This window comes from Magnolia sinica, chromosome 3 (assembly GCF_029962835.1).
Source record: "Magnolia sinica isolate HGM2019 chromosome 3, MsV1, whole genome shotgun sequence".
Classification (NCBI taxonomy): Eukaryota; Viridiplantae; Streptophyta; class Magnoliopsida; order Magnoliales; family Magnoliaceae; genus Magnolia; species Magnolia sinica.
This window is the reverse complement of record NC_080575.1, coordinates 116,892,983-116,911,402: the sequence shown is the minus strand read 5'-3', so window position 1 is coordinate 116,911,402 and position 18,420 is coordinate 116,892,983. Positions and strand designations below refer to the sequence as shown.

At 38.5% G+C, this 18,420-nt stretch overlaps 1 protein-coding gene across 1 annotated transcript; it reads right to left on the bottom strand.

Moving 5' to 3' along the window:
* Positions 1 to 203: 203 nt before the first annotated feature.
* On the bottom strand, positions 204 to 6,633 carry LOC131240900 (beta-glucuronosyltransferase GlcAT14B-like). The gene is made up of 5 exons (XM_058239425.1): positions 6,424 to 6,633; positions 4,196 to 4,975; positions 3,980 to 4,055; positions 3,766 to 3,881; positions 204 to 1,025 (listed from the first exon to the last, which is right to left on the bottom strand). The coding sequence occupies exons 2-5, from the start codon at positions 4,797 to 4,799 to the stop codon at positions 526 to 528; spliced, it is 1,296 nt and encodes a 431-aa protein (XP_058095408.1). The 5' UTR covers positions 4,800 to 4,975; positions 6,424 to 6,633; the 3' UTR covers positions 204 to 525.
* Positions 6,634 to 18,420: the final 11,787 nt, after the last annotated feature.

Genomic DNA, 18,420 nt, shown 5'->3' with positions numbered 1-18,420 from the left:
AGTCTAATAACTTGCAGGACTAAGCAACAGATTGGACGAGATCGATGCCTTGCCAACCCTAGTTAGCTTTCTTTACATTTTTATATCAATATATACAATGTAAAAATGATAAGAATCCACATAAGGAAAAAGAAAAAGAAAAAAAATCTGTGAGTGCTGATCTTTAGTCAGTGTTTAAATAGGTTTGGGGGCGTCGGGATGGGTTGATGAAAGATCATATTCTTATTTTTATATTTTGGAACAGTACCGAGTCTAAGAGAGCCCTTCTCATTACATTTGTGGAAATCCAATCCTCACCGTGTGGCCCACCCATCCACAAAACATGGAAAAATGACTTTTACTACATCTTGTGAGTCGATTTCTTTCCTCGATTATTTCAATCAGTTAGATTACTGATAGACCAATCACCTGTTTGCAGCTGATCTATGGAGAGATGTTTGTCTGTCACTGGTAATTTATGGATGTTAATTTCCGATGAATTGGCCTACATATGGTAATTTTCACTGCATCGGGTGCAGTTAGTCTTTATTTACACTGCATCTGAACAAACTTACTTGACCTGACGATCCTATCCAACAGCTTGTCAAGTCTGCGGGCTCCCGGGCCTGGCTTGATGTGGGTCCCGTCCCTCACATCTGAGCATGGAGGATTTCCAGAGCACCAACCTCCAGGTGTGAAACTCCCATTCATCCGGCCAAGATACTCGGCGTCGATCTTGTCTAAGATGGTGTCATCCCGTTTGAACTTGCGCGCAAAGGGAGCAGAGCTGTTTATCATCCTGCCCATGTCGCTCATGGTGAGGGTGTGAGGATGCTGCTTCGGCGGCACGTCCCATGCAATGTAGTGCAGGTCATGGTTGACGGTTGTGTTTGCAAACTCGGGCACATTGCAGATGACAGTCTGGAAGTACCCCTCCGGTGAGGAGACGAAGTTGGTGTAATACATGAGGAGGGTTCTTGGAAGGTTATCCCAACCCCACACACAGTACTCCACAAATGCTCGTGATAGAGCCATCCAAGCAGAACCTGTACAGTAATCCCAATAATAAGAAAAGGGCAAATGACACAACCATATCAATGCTTGGTACTTGAAATAGGGTGTTTTAGACTTGATCAGCAAGCAGGTTTACTAAGGGTGCATTTGGATGCATGCTTGAACTAAATTGCAATGCATTCACTTCATTACAGATGAAACTGGACGCGGGGTACACCATTTTCATTCATAACAATAATCAAAACTCCTAATCGGAATTCTGTTAGTTTTGGAGTGGTGGAATTGACACTAGCAACTGCAATTTGGAGACTACTTCCCTGTTATAGGTGGCCTGGGCGAGCACACCTTGGTCATTTGCTTTTTGTTGACCTTGCACTTTTTAAATGTATTATTGAGTTATTGCATTTCAATTTGATTCAACTACCAAACAAAGCCCGCAGAGACAGGCGGTGGCAGAGTAGCCTGCCTGTATGGATATTCCAATTGATAGGCAAAGACAACAACAACAACAACAACAACAACAAGGTTTTCAATTATCACAGTTGCGTTTCCTTTTTTCCTTTTTTGGTTTCTTTTTCTTTTCTTTTTATTTTCTCATTGACAGGTCAATAGTCACAGCTGAGTTTTCTTTTTTCTTTTACTTTGATAGAGAACGATAATTTCATTAAAAGAAGAAAAGGAAAAAACAAAAGAGACATGAAAAACCAGGGCAACAATCATAAATGATGAGAGATCGTCTAACTAATACGTGGCCGAGGACTACCACCAGCTCTCACCAGAGAGCTACCGAACCCCATGAAAGACAGCCCCGATATGATACGCTGGAAACAATTACCCAGCAATGGAAATCTTGTTCAAAAGAAAAAGGAGAACACCAAGAAAGAGGACCAAAGAGATGAAACTCTTTCAACTTAAACGGATCCCGTAATTACTTCATTTGAAAGTGGTGATGTTGTATAAATGCCAATGCACCAAAAGCTTCGGAGTAGTGTGGAAAGCACAAAATCTCCCTTTATCTTGGCCCTCCCAGGCAACCTAACCGAGACCTCCCTGTGGGCTACCCCGCTCTCACGGATCTTACAATGGGCCCCACCCCGTGGCCATCCTACATCTCACAGGCTCCACCTCGTGGGCCACCCGACTCCAGTGTGGAGATGCACCTAGGTCATCTACCCACACTGGTAAGGAGACTCGACCATTGGTCTCCTGCTCTGATCCACTTAATACCGGGAGTATCGGCCAACGCACCAAAAGCTCTAGAGCTATAGGGGAAGCACCCAACGCACCAAAAGCTCTAGAGCTATAGGGGAAGCACCGGGATATCCCTTAATCTTGACCCTCCCATGCAACCCAACCAAGACCTCCCAGTGAGCTATCCCGCATCTCATGGGTCCCACAGTGGGCCCCATCCTGTGGCTATCCTGCATCTCACAGGCCCACGAGGTGGGCCATCCCACCCCAGTGTGGAGATGCACCTGCATCACCAAGGGAGCTGACATTCAACAAAACCCATCAAATTCAGTTTGAACATCATGTTTATTCAACTGTCCTTGAAGACACAGACCACAACAAGGGTCCAGATTGGCCTGATTGAGGATATGGATCAGATCAAGGGTGTGATGACAGATTTGGACCAAGCACCCATGGATCCAAATGGATGGGTCATCCATTAGATGTACTTATGGGGTTGATACGCAAACTGTGCAAGTACAATCTCCTAGTACAGTCATGACAAGCCTAGATTTTTTTCCTTTCCTTATCTATTTAGTTCCATTTTCTATTTACAAGTCCTTTTGCACTACCCCTCTCTCTCTCAAAAAAAAAAGAAAAAGAGAAGAAAAAAAGCACAAGCATTTGGAAAGTGCTTGGAGTCAGTTTGTTTCCTTCTTTAGGTGATCCTTTTATTTCTATAACAAATTGAATGAGACAAAGTAGGAAGGTTTGCACATAGAATTTTATGAACAAAAAGATAATTTGATTCACTAGAATTTCTTTTTTAAGTCTCCCGAGATGCGATTCCAATGCTGGAAGAGATTCTTCCAGAATCTAGTTGTGAGATGCCTCTAGATCCATTTGAAGTGCCCCTTGGGGTTTTCTATATGGTGATTCCATGTACTAATCCTTATTTTATCTATTTACTGCTGCAATTGATGTTTATTGTGAACTCTCAAGTATTGATTGGAGGAATTGATCTTTAAAAGTGGTACGCATTCCCTATCTTTGCAACTTGATTTCAGTTTCTTCATATTCCTACATGACAATCAGGAAGAGTCATCTGATGATGAAGGGCATATTGGGATGATAAAACATTAGCTAACCGGATAATATTTCAATTATTTCAATTGTTTGCATTATATTTAAGTGTGACATATCAAAATAAAGCCTTTATATATATATATATATATATATAAAACTTCGAACGAGTCCAAAACAAATCTAGGGCATATAAGTGGCTGCTTAGAAAATGTTAGCTCATCATAAATAAAGATCAAGGTTTCTTTATCATTTGTACTTCACCATGTCTTATTCTCTTTGGACAAAATTAAATACCTCACACTTAGAAATCACGAATCCAAGCTACAATCCACAAGGTCAACCAAAATGTATCAGCTAAGTAGGAAAAGCCACCATGGAGTTTTTCTTACAAGATACACAAAAACCACTTTCTTGTTTTCCAATTCTTTGTTTTGATATTACTTTCTATAACTATCTTAAACTATTGATCTTCTCTATAAAAATTGTGATTGTGGTGTATTAAGAAAACATGCTTACCAGTAAATAACTTAAATGCAGTTGGCACTTCTCTCATCTGTGTTGCCCAGAAAATATCATTCTTTCTCGTCAAGTAAAGCCCAGGATCTATAATCAATGGCCTTGCTCTTTGGCCCCTGCATAATATCAACAAAGCATCCACAAAGTCTTGATCATTTGAACCAAAATCAAATCTAACTTGAGTTAGAAAAACAAAAAAATGAAAGGGACTCACTCTTTCCACCCCAAACGGCTGGTATGCTCTATAAAGTTCAGATTTCTAGGCAGGTAAGAAAATGTGTGGAGAATATCTGCATGCAAATCAAATACAACCATTAATTCATGCAAGATCTTCTAAGGCTATCAATTAAAAAAATTCTCATCCAAACTTTCAAAAAAAAGAAAAACCAAAAAGAAAAGAAAATTCTCATCCAGCCCATAAAGAACTTACCATCTTGTGTTACAAGAGGATAATCAGAAGCACTCAGATTTATAAACCAGTCCCATTCCTTGTTTTCCTTGAGTAGCACTGCACAGGCGTGCAGGGTATTTGAGACCATGGTTGGCCCTCTATAGGTGACCATATTAGCTTTGGTAATCATGTGGACATTGCCAACCTTCACAAAGATTGGGTGCTTCTCTACACGGGCAGCAAGTTCCAATCTTTCGGCAGCTGGAGATTCCAAATCTAAATGGACAATGTACTGGTTCATAGGGTGATATAGTGCATGCAAAGTCCTCCAGAGGCGATCCAAATCACCTTTGGAGCCAGAGACCAGATAAGCCAGCCGAGGAAAGGAAGGTCCGGAAGGTGTAGGCGGAACTGATGAAACCTTCGACTCTACAAAAACAGGGTCACTCTGATTCACAGAGTGTGATGGGAACATTGAGAAGATCGAGTTCATGGTGTATAGAGAAGAAACAAGACCCATGTTGAAGGATGTAACTAATAGGAAAGCGCAGATGAGGGAGCTTATAATGAGAGGCAAAGCCCATTTCTTTTCCTTGTTAAGGGATCCAGGAATTACCGAGAGATACGCCTTCATGAATTCCATCCCACTTCTCTCACATTTCACACACTTTAACTGGAAATTCACCTGTATCTGAATCCTTGCAAGCCTTTAAAGGTAAATGCACAAATTGCATAAAAGGCCTCCAAGATTCTGGAGAAAGAAAACATAGTTGATGTTGAATGATATTGTACAATAAGAAATTTGCCTTTTCGGTGGACCTGTTAAAGCAACAAACAAAATTTTAAGTATTATAGAACCAAAAACTAATCTTTAAGAAGCAATAAAGAGAGAGAGAGAGAGAGAGAGAGAGAGAGAGTAAAATGGAGAGAGTACAAATTCAAGCCACAGAGAGAGAGAGAGAGAGTAAAATGGAGAGAGTACAAATTCAAGCCACAAATACGTCGTACAAATATCTGATGAAGAAAACTAGAACTACAACAGATAAAACCAAAAAGGGAATTGATTAAAGAAGAATATGAACTTTTCAAAGAAGAGGAAAAGAGGAAAAGTGGCAGAGGACTTCAAACAGAGATTGAACTGTCAAAGACTATGTACAGAGAACACAGGAACATCAAAAATAGAACAATGCAAAAACATAAGTTTGAAGCAAAGATGCTGATGTGAAAATCGAAATCCAGAAGAAAAATAAAATCGAATAGAACCATGAAATTTCAAACAAAAAACAACAATCTCACGAGGGGAAAAATAACAAAAGTCGAAATTATACATGGAACTCTGAAACTGAAAACAACCCAATTCAAGCCAAAAACTCCAAAACTTCGATGATGACACGAAACAAGACCGCATGAAAAATAGAAATTCAAGCCAAAATACCAGAAACCAAATAAAACCATAAAATTGAAACTCTAAACACTCAAATTTCAATTGTGCGAGCAAGCGGAACGTAGTTCTTGAGCAGAAATAACATCTGGACATGAAAATTTGAAACTGGAAACTGGAAACAACAAAAGTCCAATCATAGCACGGCAAAAAAAAAAAATAAATAAATAAAAAATCGAAACATAGAACCGCCCAAAGCATAAACATAAAAGTTTCAATCATGATACGAAGAGAACATGAACATAAAAACACAGACATACAAGCGAAAAAAAAGAAGTTCAAATAAATATGAAATTTCAAGCGCAAAAAGCAGAAATTCCATCAACGTAGGAAGTGAAGCAAGACTGGAATAGAAACATTGCCACAGGCATAGCTTATCCATCAGAAATATCAATCAACAAAATTCCCATACCAAACAACAGAATTCAAAAAGAAGAGAAATAGCCAAACATAATCGAACCAAGAATCTTAAACCACGATTAAAAAAACCAAAGAAATAGTACGGATTCCACTAAACCGATAAGAATAAAATATCCAAAGATCAGATCAGTAAAAAGGAATAAGAAAAATCAACAGAATTCCAATCCCTAGACATCGTATAATTGAAAGCTTCGATAGAGTATTGAAAGAAAATCACAAAATTACTCCAAAAAAATAACTAATTAAAAGAAGAAAAACAAAACTTACAGAGATATCTTAAAAAAAAATAAAAATCAACAAAAGAATTCAAATCTGATTCTTTCTCTGTCTATACGTTGAGAGATGATAAAGTAAAATCAGAAAGAAAAAAAACCCGAGAAAGTGAGGATAAGAAGCTTAGACGAACCTGATCTTGAGGAAAAGCCGTTTCCCACGTTGAGAGAGAGGGAGAGAGGGGAGAGAGAAATGGGGAAATCCATCTGAAGGAGAGGGAGATTATAAAGGAGAGAGAGCACGGATAGCGGAAGTAATGCGGTTGTTTGTATTGGGGTGAAGTCGTCTCTCCTCCCGTCGCTCTCTCTCTCTCTCTGTCCGTCTCTCTTGACGTCCACGCTTTTAATTCCCCTCTATCTTTCCAATGATATCGACCCTCCGTATGGTTTGAGGAGGACGTTGATTTTCTGCGAAAGCCTTCACCATCAAGTTCCTGCGCTGGGAACCTAGATGGGGCCCACCGTGATGTTTATGAGAAATTTACTCCGTCCATCCGTTTTATGAGCTCATTTTATAATACGAGGCTAAAAATGATCCGGATCCAATATCAAGCGGGCCAAAAACGTGAGGATTGAACGTCACAGTTGAAATATTCGTGGGGCCACAGAACTTTTGAATCAGGTTAATATCTGTGTTTTTGAAGTTCATCTCAGCAAGAATGACGTTATAACATCACTGTTCACCCCACGGAGGTTTCAACCATAGAAATTTTCCTATCCACCTTTTCTTTCAGTGAGGCCCACTTGAGTCTTGGATACTCCTCACTTTTGGTCTCAAGTCCTAAAATGAGGTCAAAAAACGGATGGACCGAGTGGAATTCTCACAACCATCACGGTGGGCCCCACGTAGGCTTCCAGCGCAGGAACTTCCTGCAAAGGCTTTCTCGGGAAATCCGCGTCCGTTTGATGATAAATGCGCTCGTCTCACACGTCGTGACGACGAACTCGCGTGAGATATCGGTGCAGTTCATCCGACTATCCGCGCTGGGTGGACGCAGGTCTCAAATTCAGGCTAATATGTGTTGGCGCTCGGATTATTTCCTGTCACGTATAAATCGTGCAAAATGGATAAAACATCTATATGCAAACCGATCAACTTTGACCCAAGCACCCTGAATTAAGATGATACATTCAATATAAATATACTTGGCCATATTTTGATAGGATAGATTGCTATAATAATAAAATTATGCCATTTATATTAATGATGGTAATTTTTTTTATTAAATTAAGTATTTATTTTAAAATGGTCAATGTTTAACAAAAAGATGCAATTCCACCACGGATACATATTATATTGATTTATATTTTTGACATGCTTTATATCTTTTAATATATTGGCTATAATTGGATGTCATGCTCAGCCAGAAATGCACATAATATCTTAGTACAAGTTTGATTTTTTTTTTTTTCTTCAATGTATTGTGCTTCTTAAATTCCTCTATGTATTTTAACCAAAGTTAACATAGATTTCTTTTTACTCAAAAATCATAATAATACATAATCAGCTCCCTTTTTGATATAGTGCCTTATCGATTAATATATAATTTATAGTCGTTCTCATAATGTCTCTGCCGACCTTTTTCTATGGGGACCAAAGATATTCTATGACTGGTGTTCTCTGATCATCATTACTCACCTTAACTTAACAAATTTTCTCGTTCCCTTTAAAAAACAGAGGGTAATGACTTTGAACAATCACCATTTTTCCTTAAAATTATTGGGCAATTTAAAGCTCCGATGTCAACTGTGTCATTTCATTTACATAAATATTATTTTCTCGAGTTATATGTTTCAACTCGACGTCATTGACTTTATTTATCAAATGTGTCGCTAAAATATGATATGATTGTAGAACAACACTTATACAATTAAATAAATCAATTAATTAGTTTATTACTAATAAGGAATCGCTCATAATCAATATATCTTTTACCCTTGAATCAGTTGAAATGTTTAAACCAATCATCAAAGCTTCGTATTAAACTAGATTCTTAGTTCAATCAAACTCAAATTAGAATGTAAATTCTTATTTTTTATTAGTTGGATCGATCAAAATAATCTTTCATCTCGATCTTTTGTCATTATTTGAACTGTCAAATATCAATCTCAATGGTGATTGATAGACCACATATCAATCTAATGTTTCTAAAGGAAGTCAACTTTTTATGTGTGAAGGATGATCAACCTAAAAATATGCTATGATCTACCCTTTAATAGCCCTTTGTGGCACATATATTAAATCAAACTCAAATAATAAGAATCCATTTACCAATTTGATCATTCCAAATTAACCAATTTAAAATATATTTTATTAAATCAGTTATCGTAATCACATGACTATTTCGACCAATAAATAATATCATAATTTTGTAGTTACAAAATACAATGATAAACATAACTTTTTTATAGTGGAATACCATATCTCGGTATCTAACAATGTTTGATTAAAATAATAAACTAGGCGCTCTTTTTAGTCAGCGTCGTCTTATGCCAATAGAGCTCCAACATATTATGGAGAAGCCACGACATACAACTTAAGAGGTCAACCATTTACTGGTGGCATCAACACTGATATTTTGAAAAAATAATTTATAATGTTGTCAAAAGCCAATTATGTTCTGCATCCTATCTGAACTTTTTTTCTTGTTTAAGCTTCAACGAAGAAAAAACACATTACTTTTTTTTTTTTAAAGCACAGTTAGAAATAAATCGTCGCATAAAGTTAACATTGCCAAGAAATTTCTGTAACTCAATTTTATTTATCGGTGGTCAAACTTTTATTATCGTTTGCACCTTATATTGATTAATTTCAATTCCTCTTTGATTTACTATGAATCGTAAAAAAATTTCCGGCCAATGCACCAAAAGCACATTTAAGAAGCTTCGTCTTTAATTTATGAATTCACATTCTTTAAAATGACTTTAGTAAGTGGTCAAAATATTTGGTTGAATTGGCCAATTTGACCACCACATCATGGATATAAATTTTCATAAATTAGCCAATCATATTATGAAAAATGGCGTTCATAGCTCTCTGATAAGTAGCTCCTATATTTTAAAGCTCAAATGGTATTATGACCCAATGAAACATACATAAAGGACTATGATATTTGAAGCTCATATTTAGGACATCTTCCACTGGAATATTTATTTGATTATATCTTAAATGACCATATATAAAGGATACTATTTGATGTACAGCAGCCTGCCCGATTGATCAGCTGATCGACCACAGATGTAAGATACCCATCCTTTGGTATGACTTGATTTAAATTCTCAAAGTCAATGCATACTCTGACCTCATTGTTTTTTAATAACATGCACTATGTTCAAAATCCAGTATATTTGATGGGTTTATTGAAACATGTTTTCAAAAGCCATTCAATTTATTTATTTATTTTTTGCTTCTCTTCGACCGTCATCTACATAGGTAGTTATTTATGTGTCTGATAACATTTTTTTTAACATGTAACTTGTGTTTAACTAAATTTTCATCATATCCAGGCAACTCATGATAAGCCTAAGCAAAATAATCGCCGAACTCTTTTAAGAAAATTAATAAGTTAGGCTTGTATTTGAGAATTTAATAATCCATTAATAAAAATAGGCTTGAGATGTTGTTCCATTCCCAAATTTGTATCTATTAGAGGTTCGTGAACCTGAGCTTAAGAATTCTCAAATTTCTCTAAGTCTTGTTCTAAAATTTTCATTTCAATATCATCTTCAATTATCTGATTAAGTGGTAGGCTATTTCGGTCATATCAATAAAACATCCATTATCATTTTTTTGCAAACTCTATTCGAGATGTTGTACTTTGGCCGTGAACTTGGCCATGACCGAAGATCGGTCTATCATGAAATTTCTTCTAACAGCCAGCTTGTAGTCGTACGAAAGAGAATTGTAGTCTTTGACAATTCTTCATTTAGTCGAATCATGGTAGCGATATCCTGTACGACATTTTTCGGGCTAAGTATGTCGTCAATTTCAATCGATTTATTATTCTTATCTTGTCATGTAAATCATATTGGTCCTATCTTATTTTCATAAAAATAAGTTTCAACCACGTTAGCCATGGATAAGAAGAATAAAAATCAATTATATTTTGGCTTGATTGAAAAAGATCATGAATTGGTATAGTGATGATGGAATGTCAACCATCCACCTATTTAAGGCTTCAGTCTGAGCTCGTGAGTGTTTAGCTTGAACTCACGATAGTTATGCGATGTGTTGAATTCTTTTTTCCATATAAAAAATTCCGACTAACATAATCTTGAAAGGTTCAACCTAGGATGTCGATAATCTATCTGGACTTGGTGGAACAGGCGCCTAACTAGGTGGTTGATTTACTTGCTCAAGCACTTGTTGAACTTGTAACTCCTCATGAGCAAGAGGCTCATTGGCTACAACAACATTAGTAGCAGTTGCTAAAGCATTATGATTACCCATTCGGCTCATGATTATGAGAAATCACTGCACCGTTAAGTATGCTTATAATAAGAGCCCCACCAGGCATGCCAAAACCGTTCTTTTTTCATGGCCAATGTAAAACGAATATTGATGACAACCGAGTAAATTTTTTGGTCACGCCCCGAAATTCGGTACCCGAGTTGGCCAGGCCCGAACTCGAATTCCAGGACTGTGATTTGTAGTTAAACAAAATATACATCGCAACCCACATTATTTTCATGCATTTTCAAGGAAACAGAGCAACTAAAAAGGGTCAAAATAATTATCATTAAATAACATCCACAAATCAATCATTGAATATTTAGTTACATTGATATTAAAAAATAATTAATAACAACATACATTAAATTTTAAGAAATTTCCAAATAAACAAAAAGGAAAGTCTTCAATCTTGTCTAATTGGCTCTTCATACACAGACCCTACAAAACAATCTATAAGGGTGTGAGCGCGACGGCTCGTGGGGTCACATCATTCCCAAAATTAAAAATTCTACTTTAACACCAATACAACTCAATAAAATAAATAGGATTAATTACGAGTATTGAATTAACATTTTATATAACAACAATAACAAGTCATTTAAAATTCTTTTTGGTTTAATTTAGGGCAGAGCACCCATGTGTGTTGATCCTTTTAGGGAATGACCCTCGGCAGAGCACCTGGTGAATAAACTTTTATGCTAAATACCCAGGGCAGAGCACCTGTGTGTGTTGATCGTTTTAGGGAATTGCCCAGGGCAGAGCACCCATGCCGATCCTTTCGGGTATGACCCTGGGCAGAGCACCCGTACCGTGCTAATCCTTTCGGGAAAAACCCTGGGCAGAGTACCCATATCAAAATAACATAATCGTCCTTTCAGGGCAGATGTCACGCTCCAAACTTGGAAACCGATCTCACAAAATTTTCGATCGTCGAATCCAGTGTCGATAGCCTCCATAGAACCCCATTCTCGGCTCCCAACGCCCATTCGCCAGGTTCTGATCCTGGGATGCTATGAGGAGGATTTTCAACATCAGTTTTATTCGTAATAAACATAACCAAATGCATAATCCACAAACAACAACCAAAAACTCCATCACATTTTCAGTATGATAAAAAACTTTACAAGTACAATGAACATAAAGGAAAATACAATGATAATGGACAAAAAGCTCCAAGATGTTCTGTTATGCGCTCCTGCCTCAGCACTGCTGCGGTCCAATGTCACCTGCATGCAATGGTCGTGCATAAGCTTATAGAAATCTTAGAGGGTGGTGAAAGTGTGTGCGCAAGGTAGTAATACAATTATGCAGTATCAGAGTAATGCAGAATATGCTGATGAGTCCATGAATATCATAAGTCGTACCAAGGCTATGCGATGCAAGATGTGAATGATATCGACCATACCAAGGCCATGCGATGCGAGATGCAACTCAAGCATACAAATCCTCATCTAAATCCATATATCAATACAGCTCAACTCTGGAATATAACCGGAGTCTACTACACTTCAAGCCAGATTGTCGCCCCATCGCACGCAATAAGGTGAGTGGAAAAGACCTTACTATCCGTCTGGCAATATCGGACTCGACTCGTCGATAGTGGACTCATTCCTCGAGCTGGTCAAACTCAGCCTAGCTTTGCCCACTCCTCTCGGGCGGATAAGGTCGCACCCCCTTCCAACCGACCACAACACAGTGAAAAGCGTGACCTTCTGGTAATCGGCACCCGGCGCTCATGCACCTAATCGGTCTAGACGTTGGAGCAACCTCTTGGTACCATAAGGGTTTAGGGACTTTTACTCAGGGATATCTATAGCACCCCATGTAGAACAAAATTTTCGGTATTCAATTCTGTCAGTCACGATACTCCTGTGGAGGATACGGCCCTGATGTCACTAGGGCATACAGTAACCATGTCACGCAATGCAAAATGCATGGATCACACTATCCGGTCATGCAGCATTCATGCGCGTATTGTGAGCTCATGTGGGGCATCATCGCCTATCTGGGAGCCCATAAACAAACTGCCCGAAGGCATATGCTATGATCAGTCACTCTTCATATCAAGCATACATATGATGCGCATGATCATGAATCATGGAACTATTCTAAACATGTTAAATATGGTGATGGACTCTGTTCACAATGAAGATGGGCCTAGACGGCCTACACACTACAAGTATGGGCTTAACAATGGGCCCTCGGGAGAGTTACAATGCGGACATTTAACCATCATTGCTCTTACAATGTGGACGTCAAACCATCATTACTCCCAAGGCATGACCACAAAAAAAAACATCATCACACACATCATAATAGAATCTCACATCGCACTCCGCCCACACAAAGGCCTCATATACATCAAATGGGCCGATCAAATGGGTCGAACCAATTGAGCCGAGTCAAATGGGCCGAGTCAAATGGGCCTCATGTATATCAAATCGAGCCCACCCTCATATATTTTTGGGATCCGACCTATTCACAAGTTAACGTAGAGATAGATGAAATGAAAACAAATATCAACTAAATTGGAAACTACTGTTGCCCTTAGAAGTTGAACGGTGGATGTCACTACCCACTATTTCGATGGTGGGGCCTACCATGCATGATGCATGTGTTGTATCCATACCATCCAACCATTTTGAGATATCATTTATAGTATGAGGTAAAGAATGAGTCAAAACTAAAATTCAAATGGGCCCCACCATCGGAATAGTGGGCAGTGACATCCACCGTTCAACTTCTAAGGGCAACAGTAGTTTCCAATTTAGTTGATATTTGTTTTCATTTTATCTATCTCTATGTTAACTTGTGAATAGGTCGGATCCCAAAAATATGTGAGGGTGGGCTCGATTTGATATACATGAGACCCATTTGACTCGGCCCATTTGACTTGGCCCAATTGATTCGGCCCATTTGATCGGCTCATTCGATCGGCCCATTTGATGTATATGAGGTTCAATGAGACGTATGTGAGGCCTTTGTGTGGGCCGAGTGTGATGTGAGATTCTACCATGATGTGTATGATGATGTTTTTTTTTTTTTTTTTTTTGCGGTCACGCCTTGGGAGCAATGATGGTTTAACGTCCACATTGTAAGAGTAATGATGGTTAAATGTCCGCATTGTAACTCTCCCGAAGCCCCATTGTTAGGCCCATACTTGTAGTGTGTAGACCGTCTAGGCCCATCTTCGTTGTGAACAGAGTCCATCACCATATATAACATGTTTAGAATAGTTCCATGATTCATGATCATACACATCATATGTATGCTTGATATGAGGAATGACTGATCATAGCATATGCCTTCGGGCAGTTTGTTTATGGGCTCCCGGATAGGCGGTGATGCCCTACATGAGCGCACGATACGCACAGGATTGCTGCATGACTAAATAGTGTGATCCATGCATTTCGCATTGTGTGACATGGTTTCTGTACGCTCTAGTGACATTAGGGCCGTAGCTTCCACCGGAGTATCGTGGTTGGTAGGATTGGATATCAAAAATCTTGTTGTATATGGGGTGCTATAGATATCCCTGGGTGAAAGTCCTTAAACCCTTATGGTACCAAGAGGTTTCTCTAACGTCTAGATCGAGTGAGTGCATGAGCGTCGAGTGCCGATTACTAGAAGGCCGCGCTTTCCACTGTGTCGTGGTTGGTTGGAAGGGGGTGCGGCCTTACCTGCCCAAGAGGAGGGGGCAAAGCTAGGCTGAGTTTGACCAGCTTGAGGAATGGGTCCGCTATCGACGAGTCGAGTCCGATATTGGCAGGTAGATAGTGAGGTCTTTTCCACTCACCTTATTGCACGCGATGGGGCGACAATCTGCCTTGAAGTGTAGTAGACCCCGGTTATATTCCATAGTTGAGCTGTATTGATATGTGGATTTAGATGAAGATTTGTATGCTTGAGTTGCATCTCGCATTGCATGACCTTGGTATGACCGACATCATTCACATCTTGCATCGCATGGCCTTGGTACGGCTTATGGTATTCATGGACTCATCAGCATATTCCGCATTACTCTGATACTGCATAATTGTATTACTATCTTGCACACATACTTTCACCACCCTCTAAGCTTTCTATAAGCTTATGCACGACTGTTGCGTGCAGGTGATGTTGGACCACAGCAGCGCTGAGGCAGGAGCGCATAGCAAATCATCTTAGAGCTTTTTTCCATTATCATTGTAGGGTCACATCATTCCCAAAATTGAAAATTATACTTTAACACCAATACAACTCAATAAAATAAATAGGATTAATTACGAGTATTGAATTGACATTTTATATGACAACAATAACAAGTCATTTAAAATCCTTTTTTGTTTAATCCAGGGTAGAGCACCCGTGTGTGTTGATCCTTTTAGGGAATGACCCTCGACAGAGCACCGGTGTTGATCCTTTTAGGGAATGACCCTCGGCAGAGCACTTGGTGAATAAACTTTTAGGATAAATACCCAGGGTAGATTACCTGTGTGTGTTGATCGTTTTAGGGAATTGCCCAGGGCAGAGCACCCATGCCGATCCTTTCGGGTATGACCCTGGGCAGAGCACCCGTACCATGCTGATCTTTTTGGGAATGACCCTGGGTAGAGCACCCATATCAAAATAACATAATGGTCCTTTCAGGGCAGAGCACCCATAATATAATTAAAAGCATTTAACAATAATCAAATAAATTTATTCCACATATTAGAAATCAAATAAATGCATTCTACATCATGTAAAATCAAAATTAAATGTCTTAAATCAGCAATACGAAATAAATAATTAATGAAATGAAAGTATATAATAATGTAGTCTTTTCAATCGGAAAAATCACCTACCTGATTTAGTGTGACATATCCCATGTATGGCTGGATTAGGCGAGAAGATCTAAAATCGATACAAATGCGGTCCATTTGTCCCAGATAACTTCTGATTTGAATATGAAATAGTGCTTTATGTAGATCATGTGGTGGTTACTTGATAAAGGAGATGTTGTGGTCCTCAATGGCAGATTCTTGTATAAGATAGATCTCAACGTGCCTTTTGTTCTAGATGTCTCAGATGAGTCCTACGGGGCTGAAGGAAGGTAGATTTTGAAGCTTCAATGAACTTGGTTAGTGGTATTGTGGTTGGAAGCTTGCAGATGTAGCACATCTCTCGTCAAGTGTGAAGAAGAGTCGACATTATTTTCGGTTGAAGTCTGATACTGGAGCTAATGGTGGGTTAATGGCCAAAGATGGGTTCGGGTTTGCAGTTGTATTACGGAGAAGAAGGAGAGGAGAGAGAAAATTGGGAGGTGGGATTAGTTTTAGGTGATGTACACAAGCATGTCACTTTTGTTTTGTTTTTTTAAATATTTTTACAAAAAACACGGTGGGCCCCACTCATGATGTTTATGAAAAATCCACTCCATCCATTTATTTTTCCAGATCAAGTTAGGGCATTAGCCCAAAAATGAGGCTGATCTAAGGTTCAAGTGGGCTACACCAAAGGATATGGTGGAACCCACCGTTAAAAAAATGGGATGTTACATTTTTAGTCCCGCCGGGCGTGCCAAAATTGTTGGTGCTCAGTTGGTTTCCTATCACGTGTAATGTGTGTGGGTATGCCAGATTCGATAAAGCGGCTCAATCCAAACCGATCAACTTTGGCCCCAAGTACCGAAATAAGCAAATATGTTCAATATGAACGTATACGACCAAATTATGAGAAAATCGGTCACTTAATCATTCACTTGCAGAATTTTATATTGATAAGGTGATAGTTAGATGGTGGGGTTCTTCCTTCAAAGATAGGTTGCTTTATGCCTTTCATAAGAAATAATTTTTGAGAATAACAGTGTAATTAAACAAAAAGGAAAACTCGCAATCGGTCACTAGGGGTGACTATAAGAAAGCTTCTCTTAAAAGAATTATGTGATATTGGATAAATGACAAATCCAACATATGAGCGTATATTTGGATTTCAATTAAAATTATATCTAAGAATTACCTTTATGGATTATCGCTATTCTAAAGGTAGACTGAGATAAAGTAAATTGATATATTTAATTTAATTGTATGTTAGATATGTATATGATTCTTGCTTCGTGAATTTTTCCTTCTATTTATAGATCTTTGCCATATAACTTATTCTTCCGTGTGCTTCTTTCAATACTCCAGTAGTTACAATAATTAAAAAGTCTCTCTTTTGATTCTTATATCCGTTAAGTTTTTCTTTTGTAACTATTTCTCTTTTGTTAGCCAAGTTTATATTTCTCTATTACTACTTATATTTTAAATTACGTAACCACATTTCTTTCTTTACTCTATTAAACTTTTAGATAATTAAGCCGTATTACTCTATCAACCATCTAATAAAATGTAAAGTTAGATTCATGTCAATTATGACTTCACCAAAAATATTCCAAATATATTAAATTTCTTACTTTCATGGGATTAGCGGCTTTGATCTCGCATATCATTTATATATATATATATAGGTATTATAAATTACTTGCGCTCTAAAGTAGGTTACCATTAGTGCTCAAACTTTGTACGAGTAGGGCTACGTGGTCTGGCTAGTGACCCAAACAAAGTTCCATTGGCGCCACCATGATGTATATGTTTTATCCAAGCTGTCCATCAACTTTGCCCGCTCATTTTGTAGCATGAGCCAAAAATTAAGTGAGGTATGTGGACCACACTACACAAAATGGTGTCCATTGAACGCCCAACATTAAAAACTTCCTAGTATAGGGCACTCTTAATTTTATTTGTCATCGATATGGCTCCCACAATTTTTTAAGAGTTCAATCCCCACCGTTTCCTATGGTGTGGTCCACCTGAGATTTGGATCTACCTTAATTTTGGACTGATGTCCTAAAATGAGTTGGAAAAATAGATAAACGTCCTAGATAAAATATATACATCATGGTGGGGCCCACAGAGCTTTGACATCAGCTCACTGGTGTTAGGGTCACTAGCCAAACCGGCGTCCGTGGTTAATTGACCAAAGTGCTGACATCAGACAATGGAAAGTTTCTCCAGCTATCTGCAGATTCTTCGAATTGTTCTCCAACCGGTCCAAACAATCGGCATCAGACAATAAATATCTCACAAGTCCATTTGTTATTGTGGATTAAAGTTCTTACCAACCAGCGTTGGACGGTCCGAGATACTCGCCCGCGTAAACTTTTCGCACACTCATGCACACAACCATTTCCCGCCAATAAAAGGCCACGTATTCCGTGTACAGGGGAAACGGCTTGGCTACTCCCCCAGCCACCAGGCTGTTGGTCGGTGCTTCGTGGGTCCCACCATGATGTATGTGTTTCATCCATGCCGTCCATCTATTTTTATAGATCATTTTATGGTATGAGACCAAAAATTAGTTATATGCCAATCTCAAGCCGACCACATTACAGGAAACAATGTTGAATGAACGTTGACCATTAAAAACTTTTTGGGGGCAATAAAAGTTTTGGATCAAGCTGATCTTTGTTTTTTCCCTTCATCTGGGACTGTATGACCTAATCAATAGATTGGATGTCAAATAAACAGTACAGTGGGCCTTAGGAGGATTTTAATGGTGGATATCTAATCAGTATTGTTTTCCTGTGGTGTGGTCCACCTGAGATTTATATACCTCTCATTTTTGTAATTAAGCCTAAAATGATCTTTAAAAATGGATGAACGGAACGGATGAAACA